The 18,818-nt window shown below is 41.7% G+C and overlaps 1 protein-coding gene across 1 annotated transcript in view; it reads right to left on the reverse strand.

Annotated features, from left to right (window-relative positions):
- The window catches only part of col28a2a (collagen, type XXVIII, alpha 2a), a 146,023-nt gene that overhangs the window by 74,987 nt on the left and 52,218 nt on the right, over window positions 1-18,818 (reverse strand). Inside the window, exons 13-18 of the mRNA XM_041201288.1 lie at window positions 16,427-16,495; window positions 10,937-11,005; window positions 6,890-6,958; window positions 4,942-5,010; window positions 3,629-3,697; window positions 41-109 (exon numbers count right to left, since the gene is read on the reverse strand). Of these exons, the coding sequence (XP_041057222.1) occupies window positions 41-109; window positions 3,629-3,697; window positions 4,942-5,010; window positions 6,890-6,958; window positions 10,937-11,005; window positions 16,427-16,495 (414 nt within the window). The remainder of the gene's footprint in view (window positions 1-40; window positions 110-3,628; window positions 3,698-4,941; window positions 5,011-6,889; window positions 6,959-10,936; window positions 11,006-16,426; window positions 16,496-18,818) is intronic.

The following is an 18,818-nucleotide window of genomic DNA, read 5'->3' on the forward strand; positions in this document are numbered from 1 at the left end:
GCACTCTATTATTATTACAATTTGCTTTTCAGGCACATACTTTTGGTCCTGGTTCTCCAATTCCTCTTTCTCCTGGAGCTCCAACTTCTCCGGGCAAACCTTGATCACCCTATAGAAATCAGATTTAGGAACTAGGTTCAAATCTAATGAAAATCTAATGAGCACAAAGTGATGCTACAAATATATTAAAGAAAAATTCAATACCAAACTTAATTAACTTGATTTTCCAAAACAGGGGCCCAGATTTCCTGATGTACGCTTGCAGTGGTCCCAAGCCGCAAATTGGGCATGTGGCTCAGGGAAGAGGTGGTCATGGAAATGGCGAGGCTGCCATGAATTTAAAGGTCTACAGCAGCTGAAAGGGGAAGTGTCACCAACATCAGGGAATTCAATGCAGCCAGAGGAGCTGCAGGAAAGAGAGCTTCTAATTTCAGTATGGTGGGACCAGACACCGGCACTTTCACATGCCTGTGACCCTGTCCCTGATTCAGGAGATAGGGCCATTTAAATAATCGAGGTGGACACCTTTGCCTGTAGCAGCAGAACAGAGGCACCAACCCCATGGAAACAGTGGACCTCACAGCACCACCACCTCACTCCAAAAGGTGGAAGCCTATGGCTTAGATTAGGCTGAAGACAATCTCTGAAAGGTTTTAGTATTTTTTTTATTGGACCCATCAACAGTCTCAGAACAGCAGCAATTAGTCTTTCTGGCATTGACTGGCTTTCCAGTTTTAGGCCTACTTTAGAGCCAGAATGAGACCCACAGCCGCTCTCAGCAGCCAAAGGTCCCACTGAACCCATTGGGTCACTTTTGGTAAATTTGTGATGAAGCCTAGGAATACCATGAAGCTCAAATCTGCAGGTGTCACATACTAAGGGCGAGAGAGAAGAAGCACACGTAGTCTTGGAATGTAATTTCTTTCCCATTTCTCAATGGGCAGAAACCTGGTGCTTCTGGGTTCCACGGTAAATTACAGCTTCCCTGCATTACAAGGAACAAAGACGTTCACATGAACTGACTTTCAGCTAATATCAAATCCAACACAGCACACTTATGGTCCAAACTTAGGTCATGTGAAATAATTGCTTTGCCAATTAGTCTAATAGGCTCCAGGTTTTAACTAGAAACTTCAGAAGCTCAACAAACTTTGACATTACTCAGAAGTCAATGTATCTACATTGTATAGAAATTCAGTTAACAGTTATCCACTTTTCTGTTCTAACGTTAATTGACAGGACTAAGTCCTAAGGGACAGTGCACATATGCTTTTAGAAGATCCTGCGCACTGAAAATATTAATAGCTGAAGTATATATCACAGCAAATTATGCATTCCATATAAGCAGCAGTAAAATCTCACAGGCAGAATTGTACTGGAACCCCAAAATTCTTGGGGGCCTCGTCTGCCATTACAAGTCCAGTGAACTAGAACCCCAACTGATCCTAGCCCTCAGCAAAAAGACAGAGTCCTCAATCCCTGGAATGGAGTCATTTACATGACTAGAGTAGCATATTGTGCCTGCAAGGGCACTTCAGTCGTGACCTTCCACAATCCACTCAACGGTAGGTGGAATGGCCTAAAGCCATTTTGCCGAGGACAAACCTGAGGTCAATGAAAAAAAAGATAAGAATGTCTTCAGTTCCCAGGACAGCTAAGCACCATTGAAAAAAAAACGGATACTTTTAGGATTGATCACCATTCTGTCAGCAGCTGTGGAGCCTGTGGGGCCTCAGTGATATTCACACCATCTGTCTGGGTTTTACTGAGGCCTATGGAGGTGTTGAACTGGAATTTTTCAAGGAAGCTTAGAAACTCATGCACATATGTACTCTTGATGTAGGGGGTGTTGGCAAGAGATCTGTCCAGGGTCCCCTCCCACCCAGGGTCCCCTCCCACCCATTAAATGCCAAGAAGTCAGTCTCAATGGGTCAGAGATCTGTCTCAAATACCTGGTTCTCCGAGGGAGGAATTGGACTTTCTGTTCTCTTAAGAATTTCAGTGGCAGAGTGCTTAAATGGATTTAGATGCAATAAATGTGTGCTGACATGAAATATTAACATATATTAATTGCAAAAGAATTTTTTGTATCTTCAAAAGTAACTGACTGAGTATCTAGTTAAGAAGATTGATACATCATAAAATAATGCGTATGTTAAAAGATGACAAAATCATAGAATGGTTGCAGCCCAGAAGGAGGCCATTTGGCCCATTGTGTCTGTGTCAACTCTCCTGAAGAGCAACCGAGCTGCTACCACTCCCCTGCCTTTGCCCCGTAGCCCTGCCATGATTGAATCTCCCTCCACCACATTCACAGGCAATGCATTCCAGATCCTAGTCACTCACTGTGTAAAAAAAGCTTTCTCCCCATTTTGCCTTTGGTTCGTTTGCCATTCACTTCAAATCTGTCTCCTCTAGTTCTCAACCTTTCAGCCAATGGGAATAATTTCTCTATATCTACTCTGTCCAGACCCCTCATGATTTTGAACACTTCTACTAAATCTACCCTCAAACTTCTGTTCTCCAAGGAGAAAAGCCCCAGCTTCTCCAATCTATCCATGTAACTGAAGTCCCTCATCCCTGGAACCATTTTCATAAACCTTTTCTACACCCTCTCCAACACCTTTACATCCTTCCTAAAGTATGGTGGCCAGAATTGGACACACCAGTTGAGGCTGAACCTGTGATTTATACAGGTTGATTATAACTTCCTTGCTTTTGTACTCTTATGCCTCTACTTATAAAACCCAGTATTTCATATGCCTTATTAAACACTTTCTCAACCTGCTCTGCTACCTTCAATGATCAGTGCACATATATACCCAGGTTCCTCTGCTCCTGCACCCCCTTTAGAATTGTGTCATTTATTTTATATTGCCTCTCCTTTTTCTTCCATCCAAAATGTATCACTTCACCATTCTCTGCATTAAATTTCATCTGCCACATTCAACCAGTCTCTATGACCTCTTGAACTTGAAGCCTATCACAGTCCTCCTCATAGTTCACAATACTTCTAAGTTTTATGTCATCTGCAGATTTTGAAAGTGTTCCTGGCATAACAAGCATCTAGGATATTAAAATAAATAAAGGAAAGCAGTGGTCCTAAAATAAATTCCACTAATAGTGGGAACTCCAATACCTTCTTCCACTCCAAAGAACTAGTTCACCACTACCTAGATATTTGAGGTATGGGATGGCAATGTCAGGCGTGGAAGACAACCATCTAAGGATGAATTTTTGCAAAGTCAGAAAAAATGAAATTCCTAGACATTCGTTTCAACATTACCGGCAGCAGTGAGAAACTGAGCAGAAACCTTACTCAGGAAAGTAAATGAATTAGGCAGATTCCATGGGCCTGATTTTAACCCATTTACAACACACCCACATACACAGGGTTAATGAATTTGCTTGGTGAAGGTCATGGTGGACTGTCAATTTTAAAAGACTTTCTGCACATTTTTAATGTTTTCTTGGGCCTCGGTGGCTTTTGTGAAATTGAATATATTGAAGATGTATTGAATTGATCTCCAAGTGCTGTCTAAAAATGAACAGTGACAGTTGAATTGAGAGCTTGTTTTTAAGTTTGTAAAAATAATGAATTTCTTTAACACCTTTAGAATTTTCTTACCTTTGATCCAGGCAGGCCTTCCCCTGGAGGTCCTTTTGGGCCAGGTGGTCCTTGTGGACCCTGTACTCCCTGTTGATTTATGCAAATAAAATGCCATAATTCAATGCAATTCTATTGGTATGAAAGATTAATGTAGGTTTGAGGTTTGAAAGGGAGAAGTGGGTGTCACAAACTGAGGTTTTAAATTTAAGGAAGACAAACTTTGAATGGATAAGAAATAAATTTGCCACTTTAAACTGAGTTGAGCTGCTAATGGGTTGTCAGACCTACTGAGAAACGGTGGGAAATATTCCAACCAGTACATACCCGCAAGACATGAAAACTCCACTAGTGCAGCTAAACAACCATTGTTAATGAACAATGTAAGAGACAGTATCAAGCTAAAAGAAAAGGCTTACACAAGTGCAAGGAAGAGTGGAAATGCAGCAGACTGGGAGACCTATAAAAACAGCAAAGGAACACAAAGAAAGTAATAAAAAGTGCAACAGGGAATATGAATAAAACTTGCAAGGGAAATCAAAGCTAAGAGTAAAAGCTTTTAAATACATTGAAGAGTAATTTTGACTTTGTGCGATAGTGTAAAGCATAATAATGAATCAGCCATCCATTTTACATCTCTTGACTTTTATTGCAATCAAATTCATTTGGAGTACTGCATTCTGTCTTGAACAGTGATCAGGAAATATATATCGATTCTAGAAAGGTGTTCACCTGAATGATACCAGAGGATACCAGAATTATAAGGACAGGCTGTCTAAAATTGGTTTGTATTCTCTTGAGTTTAGAAGATCAAGGAGTGATGTAATCAAGCTGTTTAAAATGATAAGAGAATCTGACAGGTAGATACAAAGGCCCAATGTTAACTCTCACAGGTGCAGATTGGGTGGCAGGGCTGTTAAAATGAGGACAGTTACACAGCCCCTCTCATCCCACTGTCTTCCTGTCATGGCCCAATGTTAACCTGCACTTTCGAGCATAAACTGGAAGATTGCAGGGCCCTTCTTTAAACATACAGATTGGTTTTAGACTATGACTTCAGGACGTGCTTTGCAACATTTGTTGGAGGCCTGAGCTGTGGGGTCAGTAACAGGTCTGGTGTAGGCACATGACTAAAATATTTACACAAAATTACAATTTTCTTTGAGTTGAGTATCATGTGCAAACAGTGCTTCCTGCAGTGTAGGGAGTTCCGGTTGTACTAAAAGGGTGGGATTTTCTGGCCCTAGCCGCTGCTGGGCTTATTTGGTCCTGCCGAAAGTCAGGACCATGGTCTCCCCATGATGGGGCCAGGAAATCCCAGCCCAAATATTTACCTTTTCACCTTGGAATCCAATGCCAGATGGACCAATAGGGCCGGGTAATCCAGGAAAACCAACTTCACCCTGATGTAGTACAATAGACATTAAAACTGAGAAAGCACATTAACACAATACAATAAAAATAGTTTTAAACAGTTAAAATTATTTTTGTATACCAAACAAATTTCACATGCTAATTCTGTATTCTGTTCTTCATATTTATTCTTGAATAATCTAAAACTGTTCTAAAACCTTAATGCCCCATGCAGTCAGAAATTTAACGCACAGCATTTTCTGTTGCTTTACTTCGATTGGTTTGAACAGAATTAGCTGATAATTTTTGCATTCAGCAGCCATTTTCTCAGATTTATTTAGAGAAATATTTAGGTAGCTTTGTTGAAATCATGTTTGTAATCAATGGGCAAGAGTTAATTAGCTGTTCATGAAAATGGGGTGAACCCTCAGACTGTTCAATATATATGAACAGCTAAAGCTATTAATTTTATTGAATTTGTTGAAGATTGATCTTATTCTCAAGCCTATATGGACTACCTATTATAACTCCTGAAAGGTGGAGAATTAACACACCATCAGACCAATGCATACATGCTAAGACTATTGGATTTACTCACAGGCTAAAGAAAATACAGAAGTCAGGAAATAGCATGAAACGCAATGGTAGAGTGCTTAAGAACAATGAAGATAAAATCAATCCACAAGGGTTTAATAAACCCTTTTGAGAATGATGATTGCTACGGAGTCTGATAAGCACAGAATGTTTGCATCTCATTTGATCTTCAAGAAAAAAAGTTGCATGTGCTCTTATTGTAAATAAGGCTGGGTTGCTTTGCTGGATAAAAACTTAGCAGCTAGGGCTCTGATTCTGTGCTTGGGTTTCTTGTATATTTCTTTGAAACAAAGCGAGAATTTGACAGTTTAGAGGTTAGCTTGTAAGGTGAGGTGTTGATACAAAGCAAGTTTTTACTTAATTGAGCCAAGTTATTTGTTGCTTTTGCATAGAGGTAGCATCTGCGTTCCTCTATGTTGAATTTTGACAAGGGAGAGAAACTTCCATCTCAGTGCTTCCATCTACTTCCACATGAATGGTCCCAAACCTGAGTGCATTCTAGACTCAGGTCATCAGCATAGTGTGGATGTGCCCCAGCAAAGAAATAACCCTTATGAGGGGCACATGCATAAGATCAGAGGAGGAAGATAGATCTTTGTATTCAGTCTAAGACAATTGATTCAGAATAAAAGTGGGCAATTTTAATCCTTCAAATTTAAAGAGGTTCCTCTTCATCTGGCTCTGCCAGCAACATTGAGCTCTGACAAGAGACTGAAGCAGCTTTTCTCCCAATCACCTGAGGTGGGCATATTAGCAGTGCTGTAAATGATACTGGCACCCATCCTAAATACATAAGTGACCCTGATCCAAGGAATCAGAGCAGACATGATGGATGGCTGCTGGAAATCGTCACCCACCGCATTTCCAATGGCATTGGGGATCCAAAGAAAAAAAAAGCAAAAATGTCTGTGTCCAGCTGTCACCTTCTTAATGTTCCTGGGTCCCTAAGATAATTAGTAAAATTCTTCCAACCATAGCCAAGTTTGCTTATAACATAATGTTTTACCTCAGGAAACATTTCAGAAATTGTGACAGCCATTGATTGCAGATTCTCACTCCAGACAGTAGAACCCAATGCTCTTTAAGTCTGTACCATTTAAATAAGCATTCTGGTGTTGGACAAGCCATTTCACATAGTTTTCATTTCTTCCTAAACAAACATTCCATGTCCTACAGAGAATCATTTCACACACAACAGCTTCCATTATATCAACTCACAAGAAATATACTACAAAGTCCAACTAGCCATAATTAGCCTTTTAGTTCCTAAAAGCTAAAAGACTGCTGCAGTCACAAGTAGTGTTGTATTATAAATCTGACATACCCAAGCCTTACCTTATCACCCTTAACACCAACACCTGGAGCTCCACGGGGTCCTTTTGGTCCTTCATATCCACGATCACCCTATAGCACATTATAAAACATTACAGTAATCATGCTATTTTTCAATGTTATTCTTAATCTTTTTTTAAAAACCCTTGATAAAGCTTGTTTTGAGAAATATGAGATCGCCAATTGATGCTTAAAGAAGCAGGAACCACAAGAAAGTCACTCAGATAGCAGCAGTGTGTAAGAAACAGAGAAACTGTATTAGGCACGGTATTATGTCCTGTGGTGGCCCTAGTAACTTACAAACTGTGCAGCTGTGCAGTGCCTGAGGCTTCAAAGATTCCATGCAGTGCAAACTGAGTATTGTTTCAGTTTTGTTCAAGAGTGAAGACAGAAGACTGGCAGTTTGTCAGAAAGTCCCGCGTAGAGACCTGGGGCAGCTACTGTAAATTTAATACTCATCAGATTGTACTCAAAGGACCATTATTTCCTTATCTCTGGGCAGTTTTGCATTAATAATATATAACTAACAGGCACATTTCTCATCCAACTAATGAAACACTATTGGTATTAAGGAAGTGAAATCTGTACACCCTTCCAACCCACGGGTCCCAAGAACCTTTCCTTCTGACTGTTCATTAGGGGTCACTGCTACAAAACTACAGTGAAAAATAAAAGGTGCTCAGAAATCACAGATGTGGAGTTGGTCATTCAGAAGCACAGCATTTGTAAATAAGTACTTTCTGAGATATATAGAGACTTTGCTGTATGCAGCTTCAGTCTAAGTGTTTCTGATAAAACAGAATTAAGATCGTGATGTTCGCAGTTATCGACTTCTGTATTATTACTGTAGCTATAATGCATGACAACATTTCTCCTCAGCTCCCTCGAACCTTTTTCTGGGCCATGTAACTATCTTGGCCAGAAGCTGCCTCCTGGTCTCTGTTACTGCCACTTCAGGTGGTAAAACGATACTTGGAATAACATAGCACAGAAGAAAGTCATTCAGACCATTGTGCCTGAGGCCAGATCTACCACTATGAGATGCAAAAAGATGAGAGGTGGGGGCTGACCTTCTGATAATGTCTCCTTCCCCATGTGATGCTGCCTGGTTTTCTAACAGTTACACAACTGCCAGTACAATTATCCTGAGGTTGGTGTGCCAGTTGTGCTGTAACCAATGCTTGGGCAGGGGTTCTGTTTGGTTGCATGCTATTATTAGGACAACATAGGGTAGGGGGTGGCAATGAATACCCTGCACCATATTGCACCACTAATGCTAGCACTCTGGTGTAATTTTTATGCATCCCTCAAAATGTACTTGGAATGCATTCAAATTTGAGCTTTTTAATGTTGATTTGTTGGCACTAACTTTCACTTGATACTACAGAATGAAGTGGATTTTTAGTGCTACAATGACTGAAACTGTGCTCGATAACAACATAGCCTTCCAAAGTGCAGGTCTGGGATGGAGTGAAATGCCCACCCACTCTTGGCTGTATTCCTGACTCCATCCCGAGTCCTAGAGTCAGGAGCACCTGCATCATGCAGATAAGTACTTGTGCCATTAATGACATCAACCCATGCTGTTGGTGAAGGGGTTTAGCTGCAGAGCCTGTCCCCAATATAAATCCAACTAAATTACTGGCTCAAAATTTTCAAAGAAAATCCTGTTGCTCAAGCTGCTACTGGAGCTTGAGTTTCCTGAAAGCAGCTGATTGTTCTACATTTGATCTCTTAATAGGGAATCCAATTGTTCAAAGGTCAAATTCACCTCAGGCTCTTGTCAAAGCTGGATGTCCCTTGTGCTCAGCATTACTGGGACACAAATGGCAGAACTGACTTTAGTTGGTACATTTCCCTGATTGCATCCTGTCATAAACAGGCAAGAGTATTAAGTGGACAGAGTGGCAGGAAAGAAGATGCATCAACTTTACTCTAATCCTGAGAATCCTCTTGGCTAAAACTGAATCCAAGAGTGATAGAACTCAGAGTCAACTCTCTCAACATCAGGACTACAGACCAGTGTTGCAAAAGGTTCAATGACCTGACCAGGGCAGGCAAGGTACACTGGCCACCCTTCCCATTCTTTCTTACACACAGGCACATTCTTCTTCTTCGAAAGGCAACAGTTATGCAGCTAACCTTTTATATAATCTAAATTAGGGGGGCTTTACAACATGGCTGCCATTTCCCCTAACAACAATTACTTGACTGCATAAGCTTTTAACAGGGTGAGATCACCACATCTTTTATTTCAGTTTTTGCAAGCCCCTTGGTACAGACATATCAATACTAGCCTTCACCTTATACACTGAATTGTGATGCAGAAGAAAATGGCACTCAAAGCTTTTCAGAAGCAAATTAAACAGGGTGCATATCCAAGCTGAAACATCCAATGTCCCATGAGGATCAGGTTATAAACTCATTGGGACACTGTCTGCTCTTTCCATGGGAGATTGCATAGTTCAAGCATAGGGCCAGCAGGTCAGTGACTGAATGCCTGTAATGTCACTGTGGCATCCACAAGCTTCCACTCTCCTCTGAATCTTTAATGCCATGTAATGTTCAACTGTCCTTGGTGTGTACTGTTGTTTCCTGCAGATCTACCATAGTAACGGGTGGTGGGGTGGAGAATACAGGAGGACGAAGAGGATGATGATGAGACGGAGGTGGATCTAGGGCACAATTATCTCTTTTTGAACTATGACAATGAGGAAGGTGAGGCTGATGATCTCGAAGAGAGAATTGAAGTCAGACTCTTGGCTACATATAAGTTTGTGCACAGACCCTCTACATATACCTGTGCCTCAATCCATTTGAACTCACGCCCTGAATTACTTGCTCCTTACTTCCATGTCCCAGCTCAGACACTTCCACCCAGGGCTGGGAATGAAACAGTATTGGCGAGGATACCTTTATCAAGCCCCCAGGGGTACATTTGCTCTTCCACTCCCCACAAAATTACTGAAAACCACTACAGCTCTGGACTTGCCCCCTGAACTTCGCCTCTGTCCTCCTTCCCAGGACAACTGTGCAGCATCCCAGCTGGCCAACATGCTTGAGGGCCAAAGCCAATGAGCTGCCTTGGAGCCTGTTTGGTGCCCATTGTTCACAGGCCTGATTCAAATGAGGCCCAATCCTCAAAGTTGTGGGAACTCTTTGTATGGAATGGGTGTGCAACTGGTAGGCTCCTTCAATCAGGTGTTCAAAAATTAAAATCAACCCCAGTGCATTCCCTGCACATCAGCCAATCTGTGCAGTGAGCATATGGAAATTATTAAAATGAGTCAACATTGCAAAATGGTGCCAGGTCGACAGTTCCGTTACTTGAACTTCATCTGCATCAATGCAGAAGAATCACTCCGCCACTGTATTGTAACTATAATTGGCCTCAATAATAGTTTATTGAAGTGAACAAAGGAAAAGGTAAAAAGTAAAACAGTACAGAAGAAATCATCAGAATATCAGCTCAAAGAAAACAAGTCAACATGGATCATGTGCATACACATTAATGACGTTTGCTCAAATATTTTAAGATATATAGGCAGTCATTTCACAGTACCTAACTATCTAATAGTGCAGCATTAGTATTAACAAAATATTTATGGTGTCAACTCTTCAGGATACATTCCTATACTTTTACACCATTTCTATCTTAAATTGACTAGAAATATGAAGATGATGATTGTATTATGTATACTTGTTTGAGTACTGTGCATTGGACTGTATTTATTTTGATGGATTCTTAACAACACTAAAGTCAGTGACAAGTCATAATGTGATGAAGCATATTTTCTCAGCTTTATCTCCATTTGATTTTGATTTTTTTTTTACAGCATTGCACAATGCACATTCACTGCTTTGTTCAACAGCTCTTACATTACTGTTACACTGGCAATACCTCCTGAACAAAAACATATCATGTTTGGTGTACCCTGTGGGGGGGAATTCCTTTCCTACATGTTGAAACAATGCTCAAATCATTTCAGGTGAATCTTTTACAGGGAAAGATAAATACTGTGTGTAAGATGCATGTAGAATTACTGATACCTTCAATCCTGGCCAACCTTCTCCTGGTAAACCTCGATCTCCCTGAAGCCCTTGAGGCCCTGGAGGACCCTGTACAAAAGAAACAGAAAATTAATTTATGAACAATGTCTTAATGAAGCAATAATACTGTTACTTGCTGCTGAATAATAATGGAAAATGCTCAATATACCAGAATTAGACTTGCAAACAGCTAAATTACTGAGTACTTGGTGAACTGTGACACATAAAATCTGCTCAACCGAAAATGGTCGTCACTTACTTATTGAGATGCTGGGCAGAATCACAGAATTGTTCTGCACTGTAACAATTTTGTAATTCTGCCAGTCATCTCCCTCCAAAGATTTGGTTCTGAAAAAACTGAAGAATCTTCTAGTGGACTCTGCTGTGAATCAAGCTGGCAAAAGATGGAAGGTTTGCAAATTAGGCTGGGATCTGAATATGCCAGGTCTTGACTTCTGATGTGAGCAGCTATCAAGTCCTGTTTGAGGCAGAACATTTGCCCACCCCAAATATATTCCTCGACATCAAAAGAGCCATGGCTGGTGGTTGGTGCCAAGGATATTACTTTGGTTCTTGCTTGAAAAACCCCAGGTAGTCAATAGGCAGGGTGAAACTAGGCATATTTTCCTCCTGGTTGTCAAAAGGGGAAGGCATGGGTGGTCTAGACCTGGGCCATGGCCTGATCCTCAAAAAATGGATGTGACTTCTGGGCTTTCTTTCCTGCCTATGATTCTAAGATGCAGAGAGTGGCTGGCTAGCATGATTCTCTCATCTCTCCTGATTCAGCCGGTGACCACAAATAACCTCTAAACAGGAGAACCTCTCCTAATCTTGTATACTCCTGTGACGTCAGCCAGAGATGTTCCCATGGGCTGATCACAGTAGTTCCATCAGGATCAAAGGCTTTTGGACATTTGGGACCTTTGTCTTTAGTGAATGCAGTAAACACGTTAACTGAAGCTGTGATAAATTTGGGAGATTAAAAACACACAACCGTGGTTATTAAATGTGGAATGTGATACTCACTACCCATACACAAAGAAAGGTTTCATTTCCAATGTGTAGTTTTGCTAGATGCAAGTATGAGGTGCAGGAAGAAGAGCACTTAACTGCTGCTGGAGCCTCACAATTTCTGTTCTTAGGCATGAGGCATAACAGTAAGGATATTGAGGACAGATATCTCATTAATTTTATGTGTAATTTCTGTGAACCTCTTTAACAGTAGCCCAGCCACAATAACATCTCTTGACAGCACATAGTGATTCTATCAGCTGCACAACAACATACCATAGAACATACAGGATGGATTTTGATTATCGGGTAGCCAGTGCTAGGTGGGCTAGCCACCCAATGCCTCCAGTGGAATTCTGTTTTGAGGGGAGTATCTCAAAAAAATGACACCAACAAGCTGAATGTCCTGAACTTGCATCCTGCTGCAGCTTGCTGGCTCTGGGTCGGCTGACAGATAGATTTGGGAGAGGAATGAGGAAAGGGGTCTGGGGCAGCAGCGACTCACATTATTTTTATGGAGCCTAGAGGAGCATTCTTGCGCCCCCATGACCCCACAAAAATAATTCTAATTGTACCTTTTTGGAGTCACTTAACCTTCACCAGGTTTTGCTGAGAGCAGTTTCAAGAAGCATGTTCAGCATTGTAGACCATTAAATTTACAATGGGGTCCATTGCAATGCACATCATTGGACCAGCTTTACATAGATTGACGAGGCTTGCACCTGATTCAGGCAGGTCCCTGGACACCCATTGGAAAAATTACTGGTGGTAAGTTAACCATCTTGTTTTTAACTCTGCTGAGCTAAGGCAGTTAAAATTCTCTCTTACATGTTTAAAGTTTTACCAGTTGGCCAACTTAAGGTTGATGATATAATTTACAAACACAACGTAATTATTTTATCACTTGAACTTGCCTGGAATAGAAATTAAAGCTGAATTTGCATTACAATTATTGAGTCCTTTTGAGTTGTGATGTGATTGCACTGGAGGGGGTGCAGAGGAGGTTCACCAGGATGTTTGCCTGGGATGAAACATTTAAGTTATGAAGAGAGGTTGGATAAACTTGGGTTGTTTTCATTGGAACAGAGAAGACTGAGGGGCGACCTGATCGAGGTGTACAAGATTATGAGGGGCATGGACAGGCTGGATAGGGAGCAGCTGTTCCCCTTAGTTGAAGGGTCAGTCACGAGGAGACTCAAGTTCAAGGTGAGGGGCAGGAGGTTTAGGGGGAATGTGAGGAAAAACTTTTTTACCCAGAGGGTGGTGACGGTCTGGAATGTACTGCCTGGGAGGGTGGTAGAGGCGGGTTGTCTCACATCCTTTAAAAAGTACCTGGATGCGCACTTGGCACGTCATAACAAGGCTATGGGCCAAGTGCTGGTAAATGGGATTAGGTAGGTAGGTCAGGTGTTTCTCACGTGTCGGTGCAGACTTGATGGGCCAAAGGGCCTCTTCTGCACTGTGTGATTCTCTGATTCTCTCTCTCTCTCTGATTCTGTGTCTACTGCAAAGTAAACTCCTTTATAAAATAACTGCTGAGATCAGAAACACTAAGCTACCTCAGGTTAAAGAAATTATGGAATTGCATTCTTGGTATGAACGTGAAAAAACTGTCTTCGCAGGCACAACCAGTTATATATTCAAGGAGTGGAAATCACTCACAGTTAATGAAATGGTGAGAATCAACAGTGGGGGCATATATTGTTGCATGTGTGCAGCAAATTGCCCCAAAAACATTTGAGAAATCTGGTATTCAGTAAGAGTTAATAGCCTCATCCTCCTGGCTTCATTGTTGAGTGAGATAAACTGAGCTTCCCTCCAGTCAAGACAGTTGTCAACTGCCTTATAGAGCAAAGTATTGTAAATTGACTACTTGGCAGAATCTCCACTGGTTTTCTAGAATGATGCAGCATCAGAAAGATTTCGCATTGTTGTTTCTTTTTCATGTACTATGAACACTGTCCTTGTTCTTTATGTGCTCTGCAGCTTATCCTGAGGTGAACCAAAACTTTCAGAGACATAATTCAAGGTTTGGAACATGGGTCAACTGTTCACAGGAGATCTCTGTGAAGGCCTGGCTCTTCACTAGTGCTGCAAGGTGGATCTGATTCACCTGGTTTCTATTACAGACACTTGCTCTTGATCTTCTTTTTCAAACATACACAATGGAATGCCCTTAGGGAATCCATTTTGAAACCTTGGGAGATGTTTCCCTAAAATTGGTCAGTGTACAATAGTCCAAAAATCAAGTGTGAAGCTCCTGAAGTGCAACTCAGAATTTTTTTTCCAAAATGACCAAAACTAAGAGATGTTCTAGTAAGAAGGGGTTTTGGGTGACTGTAGCCTTCGAGAGACAACAGGTTGGATTTGCTTCCTGTTGACAGGTTAGCAATGTGGTGCAACTTCCACTTCACTCAAGGATCCAATGTTAATTTGTTCATACTTCCCAGATAGGTCTCATTAGTTATGCAGGGCAGAATGACCATTCTGCCCTGTTCAGCAGGAAAAAGACTCACATTTATATAGTGCCTTTCACAATCACAGGACATCCCAAAGCACTTTAAAGCTAATTAGTTACTTCTGAAGCATAGTCATAGTCATTCTTGTAAAGTAGGAAACATGACTGCCAATTTGTATAAGGAAGTCCCCACAAACAGCATTGTGATAATGATCAGATAATCTGTTTTTATGATGTTAAGAGATAAATATTGGCTATATTTAGCCAATATAAAATATATTTAGCTTATATTAATATAGGCCAGCAATAACTCATCTGCTCTTCTTCGAAATATTCCACAGGATCTTTTATATCCACTTTAGACAGGGCCTTGGTTTAACATCTCATTCAAAGACAGCACTTCTGACAGTGCAACAGTCCCTCAGTACTGCAGTGGGGCATCAGCTTTGATTTTTGTGCTCTTGAGATATGGGGTAAAATTTTTAGCTTGGCGGGTGGGCGCACACCCGACCTGACTGAGCATTAAATGATGCACGATGACATCGGGCATGCGTCCCGACGTCATCGCGCACTCGCGAGATAATTCAGTCGGCGGGCGCGCGCCGGTGTCAACAGAGCGCCCGCCCACACTTAAAAGGCCTATTAAGGCTATTAAAAAGTTAATTAAAAGAAATTTTTCGCAGCCCGTTCAACCTTACGGTTGACGGGCAGGCGAAAAGGCCAAGCAGCCTTTGCACTTTTTTGGAAACCTCATCCACGGGCAGAATGAGGTTTCCAAAATCAAATAAAAACTTAATCTTTTCATTAATAACATGTCTGGGCTCATGTGACAGAATCATATGAGGGGACATGTTTCATCATATTTATAAAATCTTTAATTTTTTTTAATAAGTTCATCTCCCTGAGGCAGCTCTCTGTCTCAGGGAGATTATGTAGCAGGCGCATATGCGAAGGTCGCACTCAGCCAGCTCACACTCCTCCCCCTGCCCGCACAGCGCTGCCACTCACGTTTCATGCTGGGTGGATCTTGATTGGTCCTCCGGCGTGAAATTGCCTTCCGAGCCCGATTACGGGCGGTGGTCGTCTTCCCGACCACCCCCGCAGAGCCCGCACGCCAAGGGCAAAGTTCTGCCCATGAACCCACAACCTTTCACCTCAAAGGCAAGGATGCTATCAATTGACCCACAACTGACACACAGGAGGGGACTGTAATTATTTAAAATGCTGTAGCTGATTAAAGCAACAATGGCGAGGTGCCCAAGTGGAGATGGCTAACAGCAGGATGGGCGCCCAAGTTTACTAATTCTTCAGTAGTTGGTTGAAGTTGATGGAAAAAAAACAATAGCGTTGTAAAACAGGCTATTGACTTGCTATTATCTATGTTACACTGGCGCAAAAATCAAGATCTACTCCACCTTTGTAAAAGATGATAAATGAGGCAAATCTTTTTCAGTCTACATATGCAGGAGTCTGTTAGATGCAGCCTTTTCTTGCAAGCAAATATAAAAAGGACATGAATGAGGAATTTTAAAGATTTGTGCCATCCAAGTTCTCAGTTCGTCACTCATGCTTTCAGTTGGCAGCTCTGCTTGATGTTTGCTGCTCACCACATTTAATAAGCCACAGAGCAAATATACTGACATGGCAGCAATGCAGATGTTCCTGCCTGAACATGACATGTCTATACATTTGAAAAGTACACGGATAGGCACTACTACCATGCATTGTGCTTCTGGGATGCTCCACCGAAGATCAGGTGGGAAGTATGGCAACTTACAATAGATTCCACCCTATTTCCCTTCCAATTTAATGAGTTGAAAGAAAATCAGTTGACTTCCTTTATGCACATGAAATGTTGCATTCTCAGATACTCAGGTGTTACAGACAAAATCTACTCCATTATTTGTTAATATCCAGTATCTTTGCAGTCTGCATCAGTTGGGAATATTTTCATTTTATTTACTGAAATGTCTATTTTAAATTTTGGGCATGGCATTTAAACACAATTTGACACAACTTACTGGTAATCCAGGTTCACCAATCCCAGGTGGGCCAACAGGCCCTGGTCTTCCTATGTAACCAATATCACCCTAAACAAAGAAAGATGAATTAAATATAAAACAAATTTCATTTTGTACTTAAGTTTTGACAAATCTTGTTTACTTCTCTTAAAAATGGAATTGCCTCTTGTTGAGGTGATGGGAATAAAGAATTGATCTACATTCACTTGTATTATACACAGTGAAATAAACTTTGGAGCTTTAAATTAACATGTTACAAATCTTATGTTATTACGCTTCACCTAAAGAGCAGATTCTAGTACAAGATTATTTCAAAAGTTTTTTAAAAAAATCTATTCTCACAATGGGAATAAAACTCATATCTCTTTCTTTACGTATGGCTCAGAACACCAAAGTACTAGTGTTTACTCCTGTTTGCCAATATGGATATGTGGAGACTGGATTGCATTAAATGAATAAGACAGGTAGTATTTCTCTGATAGGTAATCAAATGTTTTAATCTTAGGAATGCTTACAGGTAGATTTTACAAACTTGCACTTGCAGTTGAGAAAAACGCTTGTTGCAACATTTTAGGTAACTCTTAGTAAAACACAAGTCATATTTGTTAAAAAAAAAATTGTATTGTGTTCTCTTCAGGTGAATATCATCCATATGATAGAATGGCTTGCAGCAATGGTGCTAAACTTGATAGCCAGTTTCAACATAGATTTGAACTTGATAGGTTTTGACTTAAGCTATTGCCAGACTTTTGTATTTACCACATCCATGGGGCAGAATCTTACGGCCCTGGTGTGGTGGGAATGGGGCCGTAAAATGTGCCGAGCCATTCAGAAATCAATTGACTTCGCCAGGACCGTAAAAACCTGCCGGCGTAAAATTCCGCCCCATGTTATGAATCTACAACACAATAAGGTAAAATTGAGAAGCTACTACTAATCACTAGACAACCAGCAACTCAGGGAATCCTTTACTCCCTGGTGAGAAATGTTGCATTTCACACATCATGGCCTGAATTTTTCCGACCGCGGTTTCATGCTGAGAAAGGCTCAGCAGTGCCGGTGGGGGGGCGGGAAAAGGACGGGCACTGATGTCACCACAGGTGTTGATGAGCGAATCCACTGAGCTCCCTGAAGGCAGACAACTGCCTTAGGGAGCTGCAGACCCCCACAGAATAAACAAAACAAGAATGCTGCAACATATGTTCATGCAGCACAATCAAGCACCTGAAAGCATACCTCATAAAGAAAGTCCCCAGATATCTCTTTTCATTATTTCCACACGGAGATTTCATCCCACCCTAGATTGAAGTTTGAGCTAAAATGTAAAGGCCGCCTGGTCGACTGGCCCATTTGCCAACTGTAAAAGTGGACGGGCCACAAAAAATCTCTTCAGTTGCCTCCTTAATGGGCTTAATTGCCCATTTAATTGTTGGCAGGTTCACATCTAACTGCCATGCGCACCTGCTGAACGAGATATCGTGCGAGTGCACAATGACTTCAGGACGCTCGCTCAACGTCATCTCGCGGTCGTGGCCGGACAGGTTGGGCGCGCACACGCCTGCCCGCCCACCCACCCGCCGGACATAAAATTCTGGCCAATGATTTTGAAAAGTTATCTAACATTGTATTGCTAGTGCTACCTGAATGTTAAGGTTAGGCTTTGTTACTGTAATTGAACACATAATTGCCTTCTTTTACAGTAATACTAAAACTGTGAATGGATACTAAAGAGTACACTTCACAAATTTGTGCCTCTGGTGAAGTGCTTCATGTGCTATGAATGTACATCAGAAATTCAAGTATGGAGGTCAACAGGGCTGGCACCATTAATTTTAATTAACAGAAAATCCTTTGGTGCCCACTGGCCTCTGAACCCAAATTCCCAATAAAAGCTCCTGGGCCACAAAACACAAAACTTAATTGCTGGGATTTTCCACTCTGGACCTAAGTCCAGTGGCAAGAGCAGGATGTCAGAGCAACTCCCGCTGGATAGCGGGGTGGGTAAGCACATCGAAGCATGCACTTCTCACCTAATTAATTATGCAGCCGGGAGAATTATGTCACATCGTGTAGCGGGGTGGGCAGGAAGTTGTGTGCCCCCACAGTCACATCCAGATGCCACATTTAAAAGGCATTGGGACAGCAAGTAATTCATCGCGCCAAGAGTCCAGGACATGGCTTCCAGAAAGCAGCAAGCACCGGCCCCATGGTTCAGTGATGCCTCTCTGGACACTATCCTCCAGGCTGTGGAGGACAGGAGGGACATCCTCTTTCCAAGGGATGGGAGCAGAATGCCCACTCCACTCACCACAGCAACCTGGGAGTTTGCCAGGGTGGTCAGTGGCACAGGGGTGCAAAGGAGGGCTGCCCTGCAGTGCAGGAAACGCTTGAG

The sequence above is a fragment of the Carcharodon carcharias genome, chromosome 12 (genome assembly GCF_017639515.1).
Source record: "Carcharodon carcharias isolate sCarCar2 chromosome 12, sCarCar2.pri, whole genome shotgun sequence".
In the NCBI taxonomy this organism is placed as follows: domain Eukaryota; kingdom Metazoa; phylum Chordata; class Chondrichthyes; order Lamniformes; family Lamnidae; genus Carcharodon; species Carcharodon carcharias.